This window comes from Cololabis saira, chromosome 2 (assembly GCF_033807715.1).
Source record: "Cololabis saira isolate AMF1-May2022 chromosome 2, fColSai1.1, whole genome shotgun sequence".
Taxonomy (NCBI): domain Eukaryota; kingdom Metazoa; phylum Chordata; class Actinopteri; order Beloniformes; family Belonidae; genus Cololabis; species Cololabis saira.
The window spans coordinates 49,416,674-49,434,171 of NC_084588.1; the positions used below are offsets into that span (position 1 = coordinate 49,416,674).

Genomic DNA, 17,498 nt, shown 5'->3' on the forward strand with positions numbered 1-17,498 from the left:
ACTACTGAAAACATGGACATTAAACCAGAGAAACTACTGAAAACATGGACATTAAACCAGAGAAACTACTGAAAACATGGACATTAAACCAGAGAAACTACTGAAAACATGGACATTAAACCAGAGAAACTACTGAAAACATGGACATTAAGGATCTTTGGTGGAACATTTACTCTCGTTTTGGTCAACGAAAATGAAGACAGTTTTTAGTTTGTAATCTACATTTTAGTCTGGTTTTTATTCCTCTACGATATTCCATTATACAGGACTGTCTCAGAAAATTAGAATATTGTGATAAAGTTCTTTATTTTCTGTAATGCAATTAAAAAACAAAAATGTCATACATTCTGGATTCATTACAAATCAACTGAAATATTGCAAGCCTTTTATTATTTTAATATTGCTGATTATGGCTTACAGTTTAAGTTTAAGATTCCCAGAATATTCTAATTTTTTGAGATAGGATATTTTAGTTTTCTTAAGCTGTAAACCATGATCAGCAATATTAAAATAATAAAAGGCTTGCAATATTTCAGTTGATTTGTAATGAATCCAGAATGTATGACATTTTTGTTTTTGTAGTTGCATTACAGAAAATCACAATATTCTAATTTTCTGAGACAGTCCTGTATATTTAATTATCGTTATCATCACATGACCCGTATTTTCATCACGTCTCGTTTTCCTCAGGTGATAACGGTTCGTTGACGACGATATTTAGTCCTAATTTTCATTGATGAAAGCACCTCTAGTCTGGATTTTGGTGCCGGGGACCAGAGTGAAAGATGGGAGTGGTGCGAATCAGCCAATGGGATCATCCGACATGAAACCTCAGCACCGTCCGGCCAATGGGATCCCCAAACGCCTAAGGTATCCAATGGTTTCCTGTTTCCATGGGGCTCGGCGACAGGAGCACCAAACAATGCACAATAGAGGAGTGGCACCCTCGTGAGCCGCGTCCACGAGGGCTGGCACCATTATGTAGTCTGACACCGACGCTGGCACACACCCTGCACCGCCCCAAACGAGAGGAGGGTGCAACGCTCACGCGCCTCCCTCAGACCTGGCCGGGCCAGCCGCGGGGGAAACATTCTGCTGCCTAAAATAACCTCCATCCACCTCCATCCATCCCCCCCGCTTCCCTTTCTCCATCCGGTTCAGACAGGACCAGACCGGCTGCATCGCTGTGACATGTTTTGGCCGCTGCAACGTTTAAATATAGACCGGTTGACTCCCGCCTTTCGAGCAAGGCAGCCGTCGGATCAGGGGACAGAAATGGGGCGCAGCGTGTCGTACGGGATAATCACACGGCAGCGACAGCCGTCAGGGGATAATAGTATCCTGGAGTCACGAGACGGCTCCGGTTCACCCTTTGGAGTTAGTTCATATCACTTTTGGTCAGAACTGCATCCCAAGTTTTTAAACATAAACACGTTTGTTGGTTGTAGGAAAGATTTTATCAGGACATGAACTATTTGGATTATATTTGAGAGTATAAAAGGTATATAGTATCCTATAGGAGTATAATAGTATCCTCGAGCCATGAGACGTCTTTGGTTCACCCTTTGTAGTTAGTTTATATCACTTTTGTTCAGAACTTCACCCTAAGTTATTGCTAAAACACATGTTTGTTGTTTGTAAGACAGATTTATCAAGACATGAACTATTTTGATTATATTTGCTATTACTGTCGGGCAGAGGTGTCAAGTAACGAAGTACAAATACTTTGTTACCTTACTTAAGTAGAAATTTTGGTTATCTATACTTCACTGGAGTAATTATTTTTCAGACGACTTTTTACTTTTACTCCTTACATTTTCACGCAATTATCTGTACTTTTTACTCCTTACATTTTAAAAACAGCCCCGTTACTCTATTTCATTTTGGCCTTTAATAAAAACTATCCAGTTAAATTGCTCCATCCAGATAGAGTGAATTTGGTTGTGGTTGTTTCAGATGTTCTTGTCCAGTTTTGTTCTTACATCCGTTCCCTCAGATTCCTGCAACTAAACTTGGATGTACATTCCAATAAAGGTTAGGATAAATGATAACATGCCTCTGAAGTTTGACTTTTTGCACCATTACAATACTTATAGGCAACTAGTCATCATATCTCCTGCTCTCTGAAACACATGTTAATGCTCAATAGTACACATATATGCTTCTTTAATATATTTGCATTATACTAAGATACATTCATTTTCAATTGCTTTTGTCCTTAATGACTTTTTTCCCCCTTACATTACTTTTACTTTTATACTTTAAGTAGTTTTGAAACCAGTACTTTTATACTTTTACTTGAGTAAAAAACTTGAGTTGATACTTCAACTTCTACAGGAGTATTTTTAAACTTTAGTATCTATACTTCTACCTGAGTAATGAATGTGAATACTGAAGACACCTCTGCTGTCCGGCAAAGAAGCTCTGTATTAGATCATTTTATCTATACCGGTAAGCCTAGCTTTATACCTTTTTTGAAGATATTATACTTGTTAGTTCCTCATTTTATTGCAATAAAAGCGACTTTGGATCGATGCAGACATATAATTTATGTTTAGTTGTGGAAAGGGGGTGGGATTAAATAAGTTTATACTTCCTCCCACTCCTTTTCGAACACGTACTTGAAATATGTGTTTTGATGTTGGTTTTTACATGTTGGAAATAAACGAAATGAAACGAAACAAAGTGATAGAATATAAAAAGCTTTAAGAGTTTCTGACAGAAAAAGACATTTATATTGAATTATATTCTGAAAAATTCACATTGCACATCCCTCTTGGAGTTGAGTAATGAGACGTTACCTGTCAAAGGTTTGTCTCAACACTCACAGTATCAAACTTCAGCGAGTCACAGTGACTCTAGTCTTCTGTTTGTGATCAGCAGTTAAGAAATAAGAGGATTAACAGCAGCCTGATGAGATCTGCTAAAACCTGATCAGTCATTCAACAGATCAGATATCTGTTGAATAAAGCAGCCGTAATTATGCAGAATAAAGTTGTAAAAACTGAAGAATCTTACATGTAAAGTAATAGTTCCAAGAACATAGTGACTAATACCAGATCAATGGCTGTGAATGGTGAAGCGTTGGAGTGACTCACAGACACAGATGGTGGCCAGCAGTCTGGTGGCGATGAATGGAGGCAGGCAGTTCTGAAAGGCCGGCTGCAGGACGTAATTAGAGAAGGTGAGGGCAATGACGGCCAGCGTGGTGGGATACATGATGAGGACGGCGCTCCATAACAACAGGAAGCTAAGGAACAAACACACAACAGGGATTTGCATGAGAACAGTCCAGCCATTTCATAACATTTCTGAAACTTGTGTGCAGAAGTTGCTGTTTTTTCCAAATCCATCTTGGCTGAAAGCTGCCAGCACAACTTCTGCAGCGCTGCAGCTGAGGTTGAATACTCGGTCAAGGACCTCTTATCAGCAATGAGAACCAGATGCTCAGGCGGGAGAACGGAGAAACACCCGCGTGTGAGAACGGCAGGCAATGAACAGAACGGCGTCTCCGCGTTATCAGTGCCCGTATTTCATAGTGTTGCTCAGAAAGTACATGGCTGCACATTTCATGATGTCACTGACAGATGGGAGTGCATTAATCACTACCAGTAAGGCTCTAGGGAAATAAATAATAGCCAGAAAAGAGGAGAAACAAAGAGTTTTGGAGACTTTTTAGCCACGATGGAAACCCCAGCATGTGATGCAGAGCTATTCTCTCTCATTAAAGTCAACTATGACGGTGGCAGCATCATGTTGTGGTGGTTCTCCCCATCGATAGAGCCTGGGAAATTAACTAGAGGGGCATTCTTGAGAAAACTGTTTCAGTTTTCCAGAGAATTAAGACTCTACAATTTCAAATTCAAAGCATGCTTCCAAAGTAATACCTGCGTAATTACAGCTTCACTGTCACTGTAACATTTGTCTCCAATGGGACTGCACATATTCTTTATACTGTATATTCTCATTTTTAGAGTTTCAGCATAATTTACTACTTGACTGTATTGTACATATCTTTCATACTGTATATATCCTTTCATAGTTTGTCACAGTTTACAAAACCGCTGCTAACTTTGCAGAAACTGTACCTCATTATTTTAGACGACTGAACATTCCGCACTTTCTGCTTCTTTGCACTTCTGGTTAGATACTAACTGTTACGGGTGTAACAATATATCGTGCCACGAAATTTCGCGATACAAAAACGTCACGATACGTGTCGTGGAGGTGACAAACTGTATCGCGATATTGGGTTATTAATATTAATCTATTGTGTTGACTAGTAACGCACCTTGACCCGCGGACCAAAATCTTCCTCCGCTCAGAAGAAACTAGTACCGTTTTACGTCCCAATCACGGGACTCTTGCAGGGTTTTGAGCTCTGAACTTTTACTTATGTAAGGCTGGTGTAGAGTTAAGCCTTACCTTATTAAATTAAACTTTTTCGGGTCGTGAGTAGGATAAACACGGGGACAACTTCTGCTGAGTTCCAGTGTACTTTAATGTCCGCTCAACAGTTTTAGTTCAGTTTGTGGAAAATGGTTGGCCTGGCTTGCTCTTTAAAACTTAAACAGTTATAAAGCATTACAAACTGTAACAATAGGGAAAACGCACAGTATTGTTTTGTATTTTCTCTTTCAAATAAAAGACAATTTTTTCCAGTCATATGTTCCTCATTCAAGGTTGTTAAAAAATACTACTATAATATCATATCGTATCGTTATCGTGAGATTAGTGTATCGTTACACCCCTAGTAACTGCATGTCGGTGTCTCAGTAAGTGTATTCTGTGCTAATTCAACAATAAAGTTGAATCTAATCTGATCTAATCTAAAACATAAACAGTTAACGATAGTAATAAATAGTAATGCACTAAAACGATATACTAGAAAAGCAACACTGCTGAGACACCGGCTGGGCAGAGAAGACGTAACGGGTGTGAGCTAAAAGAAAACAAGAGCTGACAGAGTATATTTGTCCCATTGCACTTTGATAGGCAGGACATTACACAACCAAGTGTTGCAGCCCCCACATCCCCCACATCCCCCCCCTCGCTACACGAGGGTCTAGAGCAGTCTAGTAATATCTAAGAATGCAGGGGGGCGTTGACACACAGGAATGCTTAGTAGCGTATTTATTCTGTTCATACGTGCAATGACCTGCTGAGAGTCAATATTTAAATGTCTTTTTGTAGCTCAGACCTTGACCTGATGTGACTTTTAAACTCTAAATCGACTTTCAAGGTTTTATCAAAAGCTGTAAAAGCTGTTGGTCAAGTTACACAATCTCTGAAAAATAAAGTTTAACCCCAAGTCGTGAGGCAACAGCAAAGCACACAATAATAAAAGGGTTCATGTGTTTGTAACACACTTTTTATTTTGATTTGATCCTTCACAGGCGATGATCTTTAAATAACCGAGCATGACGAAGCCAGTAAACCCTCCTGGGCTTGTTTATCCAGCACATGTACAGTAAGCTCCGTGTGATCATATGACGGGTCAGCTGATGCTGCAGCTGCACATGAGAGGGGAAACAGGACCGGAGGAGACTGGTTCCAGGAGGAGACTGGATCCAGGACGGGACTGGTTCCAGGAGGAGACTGGATCCAGGAGGGGACCGGTTCCAGGAGGAGACTGGATCCAGGAGGGGACTGGATCCAGGAGGGGACTCGTTCCAGGAGGAGACTGGTTCCAGGAGGTGACTGGATCCAGGAGAGGACTGGTTTCAGGAGGGGACTGGTTCCAGGAGGGGACTGGTTCCAGGAGGGGACTGGTTCCAGGAGGCAGCCCTGCTGGACCGTCTCCGGACCGGTGTAACAAACACCAGCTCAAACTCCAGGTCGGGTCCAACTGCTGCTGAGATTAACGCCAAGTGGTGCTCATTCTTCAGATATCAGCACTTACCCGACGAGCCCTCCGAATATCTCCGTCACGTAGGAGTAGTCTCCCCCGGACTTGGGGATGGTGACCCCCAGCTCGGCGTAGCAGAGCGAGCCCAGGGCGCAGATTCCCCCCCCACACATCCACACGATGAGGGACAATCCCACGGAGCCGGCATGTTCCAGCACTCCCTTAGGGGAGATGAAGATCCCCGAGCCGATGATGTTCCCTGAGAAGAAGAGATGAAACCATTACACTCACCTATAAATGATCATTTTTAGATAATAAAACATTTATAAACACATAAATCATTACATTTTTGGCTCATTAATATACTAAATTACACTAAAATTCAGAATCCAATTAAAAATTTTATTACTTGCATATAAAGCCCAAAACGGCTTAGCTCCGCAGTATTTACAAGACCTGATAGTGCCTTATGTTCCTGTCAGAGCTCTCCGCTCTCAGAGTGCAGGTTTACTCGTAGTTCCTAGAGTATCTAAATGTAGATTTGGAGGGCGGGCGTTCTGCTATCAGGCACCATTACTTTGGAACCAACTTCCAATCTGGGTTAAGGAGGCTGACACCACCTCCACCTTTAAAACTAAACTTAAAACCTTTCTGTTTAGTAAAGCCTATAGTTAGTGTTTAGTAAACCTCTAGCTGGTGTTGGTAAATCTCTAGGTAGTGTAAACTCTAGTGTGTTAGAGTCAGTAGTCATAGTTGCAGCTATAGAACAAGACTATAATAGTTAGTCTCAAATATAACTTTGCGGTAGATATGCTGCTATAGGTTTATGCTGCAGGGGGCACCGACATGATCCGGTGGGCTGTGCCTCTCACCCTTCTTCTCTTCTCCTCTTCACTTCCTCTCTTCTCCATTTCCATTTTTATTTATTATAAATATCTCATAGCTATCGTTTTTGTCCATCGTTCCTGTAGTTTCTTGTGCCGGCCCCCCTTTTTTCTCTTTTGTGCATGTTTGCAGGCCGGAGCCTCGGGAGCTGCGTTCTGGCCTTTCACCTTTATTATTTCAATAAAGGTGAAAGTTTATTGTTGAAGCTGTTGATATACAACAAACTACACTCCTATATCACACTAACCTCATCTTTAAAAAGCTTTTCTTATGGCATCCACACTGAAAATGCACATTTAATGACTAAGAGATATAGCTGTCACGTACTGGAGTCGAAATGAATTAAGCAAAAACTGGATTTATTTTAGTCGTCTCCATAACATTATCACCATTTTCATGGATAAACTCGGGCTTTAACACATATTTACCGATAGTCAGAATGATGCCAGCTGCGTAACAAAGGAAGTAGTTATGTAATCCACTGTTACTGGAGCCTGTTCACCCCTTTGAGTTGGAATTGAATACTTAAACCGATGACAGTATTTCATGGAAAGAATAAGAACTCCAATCAGACACGAAATGACATCAACACCTCAGATCTTTCCGTGCACGTTCAAGACAGAAGTAAATTAAAATCTGAAAATATACAGCATCACAAACCATGATGGTCTTAGCTCCGGGTTCCTAAACCCCATAATGGTGTGCCGCAAGGTTCCGTCTTAGGACCCACTCTTGTCATTATTTATTTGAATGGGGTAGACCAAAATATAAATGCATCTGTACATCTTTATGCTGATGATACTGTTGTCTATTGTGGCGCATCTTCTGTCGCCCAGGATTTCAAAGATCTGCAGTCGGCTTTTGACACCATTCAGGCAGAACTGTCTCATCTCAGGCAAGTTCTAAATGCAGGTAAAACTAAGTATTTTCTAATACAAAGAAGGTGCCTGCTGTTTTACCCTGTATTATGTATGCTCAGGGTTCTCATGTCGAGTCTGTGGCCACTTATAAACACCTTGGCATAACATTGGACGGTAATCTTTCTTTTAGATGAAGAAACTTAAATCAAAGCTTTAGAAATAGAGCCTGTTTTTCTTTTAAAGGGGACCTATTATGGCATCTAATACCTATTTTAAACAGGCCTTGAATGTCTTAAAAACAAGCTTTTGATTGTTTTTGCTAAATAAATTAGAAATTCAGCCTCTGATCCAGGTCTTTATCTTCCCATTCTCTAACCTCATTATCTATGCGGGATTCTGAGTGGGCGGGGCTATGATAATGAGGCTCTGTGCTGATTGGCTGCCTGAATGACCTGAAACTCCGCTGCAGAATTCTCCTCCTTCTCTGAGTTGGCAGGCTGAGGGGAGACCACTTTATACATGTTAAAGCAAGAGAAAAACTGTTTTTCATAATAGGTCCCCTTTAAAGCAAGAACACGTATTGTTGCAGCCACTTTCTTGCCACTCCTGGATTATGGCAATGTTGTTTATATGAAATCCTCTGCTCAATCCCTACATCTACTGGATGCTGCAGATCACGGATCTTTGAGATTCTGGTTGTAAACCCCTCACACATCACTGCACATCGTACTCTCTCACCGACTGGTCCTCACTTTCCATGTGCAGAACCTCCCACTGGTATCTATCTGTCTATAAATCCATCATTGGATTAGTCCCATCCGATTAGTCCACATACTTGACACGGAAACAGTCTGATCATAGCCGAAGCAAAAAGGTTGCTGCACCTTGAACCTGGAACAGGCTCCAACAGAGGCTGAAGCTTTCCAGTTTTATCTCGCTACAGGACTTCAAATTAGTTGTGGGACGGCTGGTGAGACAGTCAGGGGGGGTTTGTACGTCAACTGTACTTAACTAGTTCCTTTTTCACTTAATTTTATTATTATTAATTATCTTATGTTCCTGTATGACGGAGTATTAGGGCCAAACTAAGACAAAAAAAATTGGAAATTACGAGAATAAAGTTGTAATATTATGAGAATAAAGTCGTAATATTATGAGAATAAAGTCGTAATATTACGAGAATAAAGTCGTAATATTATGAGAATAAAGTCGTAATATTATGAGAATAAAGTCGTAATATTACGAGAATAAAGTCGTAATATTACGAGAATAAAGTTGTAAAATTACGAGAATAAAGTCAAAACCTAATGTTGCGAGAATAAAGTTGTAATATTATGAGAATAAAGTCGTAATATTATGAGAATAAAGTCGTAATATTATGAGAATAAAGTCGAAATATTACGAGAATAAAGTCGTATTATTACGAGAATAAAATCGTAATATTATGAGAATAAAGTCGTAAAATTACGAGAATAAAGTCATAGCCTAATGTTGCGAGAATAAAGTTGTAATATTATGAGAATAAAGTCGTAATATTACGAGAATAAAGTCGTAATATTACGAGAATAAAGTCTATTCTCGTAATTTTACGACTTTATTCTTGTAATTTCCAATTTTTTTTTGTCTTAGTTTGGCCCTAATACTCCGTCGTATTCCTGAGACGCTGGGTCTCAATGAGATTTTACCTCAATAAATAAAGGTTAAAATAAAAGATGACAGCTCTCTGATGCATCTCCAGTTCTGAATCCCCTTCGTCTCCAAACGGCATCAGAGTTGCCAGCAATCAAGGCTGGCTCGGCATGATAATCAGTGAAGGTTATTGCTTTCTCTCCATGAGAGAGGAGGCGTAAATGTGAGACTCTACAATCACTATCCCACAATGTTTAGACTAATGTTCCCGCGCTGGTTGCCAGAGCAACACGGCCCGTTTACTCACCACATACAGTTCAAGCTCACATCTATTACGGTTGGAGCAGCGCTGATATTTAGCCTCAGTCTTTCTGCAGATCCACTGCTGAACCGAGCTGTGACCAAACATGTTCCCTCCTGTGCTGGCGGGGACGAAAAAACAAAAACAAACTACATCCACGGAGCCGTGGCCGCCCGACTTTCCCTCGTAACCTAAAACCTTGTCTGGGAGACTTATCGGAAATAAAGGCAGAATGCTTTTGTATGAAGCCGAGGGGAAACCCTCTGGCTGCACACACATCCGTGTTGCATCGTGTGTGGCGGATGGATTTGATTTCTCTTTGGGTGAAAGGCAGGGAACATCTTTGACAAGTCAGCTTTTAAAATCTAAATGTAGTAAAGAGTATAAACATAGCAGATAATCTACTTATTAGGGCCCGAGCACTTACAGTGCGAAGGCCCTATTGTATCTGTAGGAATTTTTCTTTCTTTCTTTCTTTTTCTTTCTTCTGACGAAAAGAGGGCCTTTTTTCCCCCTAAACGTGCCCAAAAAGTCACCAAATTTTGCACGCAAGCCAGACCTGGCGAAAAATGTGATATTTAATGGTTTGCATTACTGGGCGTGGCAAAATGGGTCAACAGCGCCCCCCGAAAAACTTTGTGCCTCAAGCCCCACAATACGGTTTGACGTACATGAACGAAAATCGGTACACACCTGTATCATGTCACAACTTAAAGAAAAGTCCGAACAGGATGTCGGCCATTTTGAACATTCTGAATTGATCGCGTAATTTTGGAGCAATTTATGCCATTCCTTCGACAGTTAATACGGCCCAAACCGTAACGTGCACCCAGGTGTGTTATACATCAAAATATGCGTCTCCATCCTGCTTTTCTCTTTCAAAAGTGTTACTGTGGCGACGCCAGACGCCAAAACGCGCCCCCCCTTCATCTGATTGGTCCATATTTGATAGTTCCCCAAAAGTCACCAAATTTTGCATGCAAGCCAGGCCTGGAGATACATTTGATATTTCATGGTTTGCATTAATGGGCGTGGCCTAACGGCTCAACAGCGCCCCCTAGAATACTTTTCTCTGCCATAACTTTTGAATGGTTTGACATAGAGAGTTGTGGGTGGTGTGATCAGACTCTGTAATGAGTCCTTAAGCTTCGTTGGCCTGAATTAGCCCCGCCCCTTCTTCGGATTGGTTGGCCCTATTTTCTGCTATAACTTTTGACCGATTTGACATAGGAAGTCGTGGGTGGTGTCATTTCTGATATGCTTATGGTGGACGGTGGCCGTGAGTGCGAGGGCCCGTTCATCGCTGGTGTATGCACGATCAAAGGTGTAGCATGTTATTACAATTCAAAAGCACCTATAAATACAAAATGATTAATACATGTAAAACAAAGGTATAATACGCATATATATATATATATATATATATATATATATATATATATATATATATATATATATATATATATATATATATATATATATATATATATATATATATATATGTACACTGACGATTTACACCTGTACTTTGGGTTATTTGTGTTGTGGAAACTGAAAGGACCAATAAACTAAACTAAACTAAACTCAAACTTATTGACCTGGCTATCAGCCGTCTCCTGTTTATTACAGTTCTGGCTCCGCTGACCCCAAACAGAGACGAACAGAGACGCGTCGACTGCTAGTAAACCACCAAATTAGGAGCTGAGATTCAGCCAGGCCTTCGTGTCAGCATCCCTCCCAAAGCAAGAGACAAAACAAAAACTAATCCGCACAACTAAGTAACCAAACAGCAGCTGTCTAAGCAAAATGTGTTTTGCACTGTCCTCCACAGTTTTCCTGTTTTTTGTGGGGAAGTTTGGAGTGAAAGAAATCCACACACACACAGAGTGACTGTCACTGTGGCCATCATGGCTGTTGTGAGCCAGTGAAGCACACCGGGGCTCTCAATGCTCCCTAATGATGCCGAGCCGGAGCGGGGGGCCAAACGGCACATTTATCATTGTCTGATTTGATTGTGGAGGCTGCGCTGAGATGTGGAGCCGTTATATAATGCCTGTGTTTGTTGTCGTTATGTCATAAAGTTTGGCATCGCGGCTGAAAAGCATGAATCAGAGTCCTATCCACCTTCTCAGTCGCCCTGCACGATAGCCGTGAAAGTCTTTCATAACCGCTCAGATTAATCAGCGTCTAACTCAGCCGCCTCCGCGTCCCTCCCGTGCGATGCCAAAAGTCACTTCCAATAAAAACGGCTTTATTGTCTGGATCTGGACTCGTCCTCGTATGATAGCTTTTAAAACAAGGTGACTGTAACAGTATGTTTACATCACCAATATAAGTGTCAGTAACAGTGGTGGATGTTGTGGTCAGGAGCAGCGCCTCATACTGAAGCAAGTAGGGCTGGGTATCGATTCAAATGTCAAACATTGATTCGATTCCGATTCTTAATATTCAGAATCGATTATCATGATTCGATTCGATCCGATTCGATATTGATTTGGCTTAGTGTTATTTAAAATGTTTTTTGAGCTGTTGCCTGAATTATATGACTGTAAAATAACTAGTGAAATAATAATTTCACAATAATTATTGTGAAATAACTAAGAAATAAATAACTCAAACAGGCCTTTTAATATCCATTTAAAGTGCAAAAAAGAAAGAAATTGCAACAGTTCATGCAATAAACAAATCATTTTAGCTTATCTAATTTATTCTGTCACCACGCACACATATTGCCATGAAGCACCTGGCATTTTTCAGAAGTTTCATGACAAACTGTGTCCGACTACTGGGATTAAAGTTCACCTGGCGAAAATTATGAAAAAAAAAAATAAATAAATAAAATCAAAAAATAAAAATGGATCTATAGACATAAGAATCGATTTTTAGGAATGAATATGAGAATCGATTTAGAATCGGATAATCGATTTTTTCAACACAGGCCTAGAAGCAAGGCAGCTCCACATCCAGAGATCATCACCATTCTTGATCTTCCCATCAACACATCTCCTGGCGCTGCAGGATGCAGCTACTAACCGCATAATAATATCACATGATACTCAACTGTTGAAATTTAAAGAAAATCATCATCATGTTGGAAAGGTTTACGATTCATTTGCAGCTCAGCAGGAATTTAGGACCCTACGTTAGACATTTGCACTATTCCCGAGAGCTGAAAACACACAATGTTGTGCAACGCTCAGAAACTGCAAAACAAAGAAGATCTACATCTCATTAGGCCTGTGTTGAAAAAAAATCGATTTTCCGATTTTAAATCGATTCTCGTATTAATTCCTAAAAATCGATTCATAAAAGATCGATTTTTTTTCATCATTACAACTTTTGGTATTTTTTTGTTTATGCCCCAAAAAGGAATGTTTTGTTGGACACAAGAATAACTGGTGCCATGTTTTTGCCTTTAAATATGTTTAAAGGTATGAAAACATTAAAGTTTTCAGTTATAATTGCATAAATTGTCTATATTTCTTTGCTTTATATAATGTCTTGGGGTTACATTTGCATAAGATGCTAAAAACTAAATTTTCATAAATGGGAAAAAAATAAAACCGATTTCATCCGTCTCTGTTTCCTCCCTGGATCTGTTTGGTAATTCTGCCCCACGATGTTTCTGAAAGCAGTTCTATCAGCATTCTGGGAGCTGATTGGTCCTTACAGCATCATTAGCTGCAATACTTGCTGTTGAATCTCAATATAATACAAGTATTAATGTGTTGCATAACTAGACAGTCATATAACTCATGCAACAGCTCAAAAAACAGTTTTAATAGCACTAACCCAAATCCATATCGGAATTGGATCGAATCAAAGTGTGATAATCGATTCTGAATCTTAAGAATCAGAATCGAATCGATTCTTGACATTTGTCTTTACAGGACCCAGTTAGTATCTCCTCCATCCCTCTGTTTTCTATTCTTCTCTAATCCAGTGCAGGGTCATGGGAGTCTGTTGGAGCCACTGTCAGTGCAGGACTGGTACAAACTGGACAGGTCACCGCTCCATCGCAGGGTGGCAAGTAAACGACAAAACCAAATACGCTCATGCTTATCATCAATCAACTTCTACACATGTTGCTGGACTGTCAAGAGAATCTGGAGTGAGCCGGACAAGGACAGGGAGAACATGTAAACTCCTGCTGGGAGTCAAACCAGGAACCTTCTCACTGTACAAACCACCATACTTCTGGAACTTACTTCCTTTGGACGGGCGAGAGCAAAGTTAACATGTTTGTCTGTAAATGCAGAGTGCAACATGTGGACAGAACAACACACCAGCACAAGCACCTCCTTCAGGAACCTGTTGGAGGTTGTGAGTTGGGCCTGCAGTCCCAGCAGAGGATCGCTCCCTGCAGGGCTGAGAGGCTCCTCACGATCTCACATCTAAAACGTGGCCCAAATAGGTCACTGGGACAAAAAACAGCATCATTGTTGACCTTAAGTGCTGGGCCAGGACCTCAAATCCTAATGATGTAACATCTTAAAGCAGAGTGGAACAAATGACTCCACAGCGATGCCTGAAAACTGGTGACGTCAAACTGGAAGTGAAAACTTCTAGTGTAAAGCCTTAAAACTTTAGCCAGTTGGCTAAAACTGGCGCATTTACAGTAATGTTGATTAATGTGTACTGTCCTTTTTTTAAATAAACTGAAACTGAAACTGAAAACTGAACCAGGCTGCACGTTCTCCCTCACTCAACCACACCCACCGCCCAGAAAGCCATTCTGGAGCTTTTCTCATTCATTTATTATTTTATCGTTTGAAAAGACTTATCTTTGTGCTCGTTAGAATGCACTTTAATTTATTTTCACAACTTTATTATGACAAATGTAACATAAGACATATGCCTGCCACTCATGCGCACATGTTCTGGTCATGTGTTGAACTTGAAAAATTTTGGTCTCTTATTTTTAAAACAATTTCTGATTGCCTTAATAAATTAATTTCTCCGTGCCTATCTATAGCCGTCTTCGGCGTTCCCCCAGACACAATTGTTCTTTCAAAAGCAGAGGCTGACTGCGTCGCTTTCCCCACTCTGCTCGCCAGGCGATTATTTTACTCAAATGAAGGAGTCTCTACCCATCCACCTTTACCCACTGGAAAAGGGATTTACCGGTACTCTATTTTTTTTAAACTAGAGAAAATAAAGCATTCCATGAGAGGCTCTGCTAAAACCTTTTCTAAATTGTAGAACCCTTTCCTGAAACACATTAAAGAAAATATTCAATTGTCTGCAGTCCCATAATCATTGAATCCTGCCTACCAATTTAAAAACCACCATGCTTCATTTCTTCTAGTCCCCATGCGTCAGGTGTGACAGTGCCTACTAGGAATAGGTGATATTTTACCGTTCACGATAAACCGTCAAAAAAATTCCCCACGGTAAGAATTTGTCATCTCGCGGTAAAAACGATAAATTCCCGTTGATGTGTTTTTGTGTAAAGCCGGATTTATGGTTCTGCGTTAAAATCGACGCAGAGCCTACGGTGTGGGTTACCCAGCTCTGCGTTGATTTAACGCAGAACCATAAATCAGCCTTAACAAACATGGCAGAATGCGGATCTGAAAGCGAGGAGCTCGTTGTTAAACGAGGCTCCAGCTCCGTTATCTGGAACTGGTTTGGATTTAAAAACAGTGACGAGGAGCAAACATCATCTATTATATGCAGTCTGCAAAAAACCGTGAATGCAAAGGATGGCAATACAAGTAATTTATTATATATTTTACATTATATATTATATATAACATATTATATATAACAGAAGCTGCTGAGGTCTCCACCAGAGTGGTGTAATAATTGGTGTAGTTTAGTAGAATTTAGTATTCTTTTAGAGCAGTGTTTTGGGGGCTCCAAAGACTGAATGTGGTGATAGATTTATAGTTAAAAAGGTGGAGTTGAATTGGTATTTTTTTTATCGTCATTTTTATCGTTATCGGGATAAATGCCAGAAATTATCGTGATAATTTTTTTAGTCCATACCGGCCATCCCTAGTGCCTACTTGTGTTTTTTTTTCTTTCTTGTTTGTTTTGTTCTTTTTATCTCTAACTTTACATTTTGCTGAGGGTATCACTTCCTTTATTGTACATACCATGTTTTATATTGTAGTTCATGCATGTTCTGCCTCTACCTAGATGTTGACCGTAATCTTGTTTTTTGTCTTTGTTTTTTGTACCTGTCTTAATAATAAAAAAAAAAAGTGGGACCTTTGAGCTATGGAGGAAAGGATGCTGTGTACTCTCTGCTGCCACAAAGATACCTGAACATCACCTGAACTGCTGTTTGGGTATCCAGATGAATTAATGAACACATTTAACCCCAAGTCTATATGCAACAAACCGGGGAAATAATGTAAGGACAGATAAAAATACAATCTTCATACTATTCAGGTCATGTAACAGCATCCTGGTGTCCTCCACCTCCTCCACCCACAAGCTTTTCATCAGGTGATCCCTGCCCGTCATAATAAAAGTCTAACCTGTTGACTTTACTAGAGAGGAGGGTCTTGACGTGGCATTTACTCTGCAGCTGCTCTGATGCTTCATCATAAAATATGCAGGAAACCGTTAGTAGTAAACGCAACTTCCTCCATCCAGTAAACCCCCCTCCTCCTGCATTTCTACTGTAAACTCAAGTACTTTCTGAGCGGGAAGGTTGTTATATAAACACATGAAGGCGTATTAAAGCCTCGTGGTTCGACTCGGGACGCGGAACCAGTGAAAAAGTGCGCCGTCTATTCTCAGCTGTTATGTCCCACGGAGACGCGGAGGAGGCTGGGCTTTTGTTAGTCCTCTCGTGTTCAGCACGAGGAGATTCCAGCCACGTAAGCGTGGAAATGTTCACATCATCATGCCTGATGCAATGCAGAAACCGGTTACTCGCTTTTACGCGCGGCGCTCCGAGCGCTCGGAGCGCCGTGCGTAAAAGCGAGTCGCCGCTGCGCATTTCTGCGGTTTACATGCACAATGTGGCACTTTTTCTGAAAGTGAAGTAGTTATTTGAATCACTTCCTCCTCAACTTTTTTTATTTTCTGCATAAACTCATCAGTAAATAAAAAAACTGTTGAGGATCAGGATCAGTCCTGGCTCATACTCACCAATAATAATGGCGCAAGCGCTCAAGAGTCCAATTTCCTTTTTCAAAGTGACTTTGTCACTCTTGCCGGAGTTTCCATCCTTGTCTACTTTCTGTTTGCCCCCCATCTCCTCCGGCGTGCGTCTCTCTGAGCCTCGATCCCGGTCCGGATACCAGCCTGCTGCACCGCTGCGCTCCCCTGGGTGCCGTTACACTCACTGTTACTGTCCTGCTGCAGGATGAGAGGAGAGGGACTCGCGCATGCGCGGCACGGCCCCCACCTTGTCTCAGGTGCAGGCTGGTTGTGGAGGAGCTGCAGTCACGGATCACACACCTGGGAGGTAAACAGAGACGGGAATTAACCGGTGCATGAATAAATAGCCTCTGTCCTGCACCACGTGGTCTGCTCTCTGCCTGCAGGAGGGGGCAGCATCAGCAGTTACAACGTTTGATGTAGTTTAAACACTGTTAGGGACTGACGGCAGAGGTGTATAAAGTACTTGAAAAAAGTAACTAAGTAAAAGTAGAAATAGCATAACTGAAAAATATAGAAGCAGAATAAGCAAACAAAGAAGAATGTACACATGTATGCATGTAGGTGTGTGTGTGTACCGGTATGAACATATTCATGTATAGTATGTAGGATTTGATGCATAGACACGATACACATGCATGAGATGAAATGACAACTTAAATTGGTTTTGTCGGTTTCTTTAGCATCTTTTCACTTTCTGTTTTCAGAGCTATCATTATTATTATTATTAGTATTATTATTATTACAGCTATTATTATTATTATTATTATTATTATTATTATTATTATTATTATTATTATTATTTCGTGTAGCCTGATGACACTTCTGCTTTTTTTTTTTTTTTTGCATATTCTAT

General features: G+C 40.6%; 1 protein-coding gene across 1 annotated transcript in view; it reads right to left on the reverse strand.

Annotated features, from left to right (window-relative positions):
* The window catches only part of slc7a10a (solute carrier family 7 member 10a), a 37,441-nt gene extending 20,506 nt beyond the window's left edge, over positions 1-16,935 (reverse strand). Inside the window, exons 1-3 of the mRNA XM_061746804.1 lie at positions 16,631-16,935; positions 5,903-6,107; positions 3,099-3,250 (exon numbers count right to left, since the gene is read on the reverse strand). Coding sequence (XP_061602788.1) covers positions 3,099-3,250; positions 5,903-6,107; positions 16,631-16,736 — 463 coding nt within the window. The 5' untranslated portion in view covers positions 16,737-16,935. The remainder of the gene's footprint in view (positions 1-3,098; positions 3,251-5,902; positions 6,108-16,630) is intronic.
* Positions 16,936-17,498: the final 563 nt, after the last annotated feature.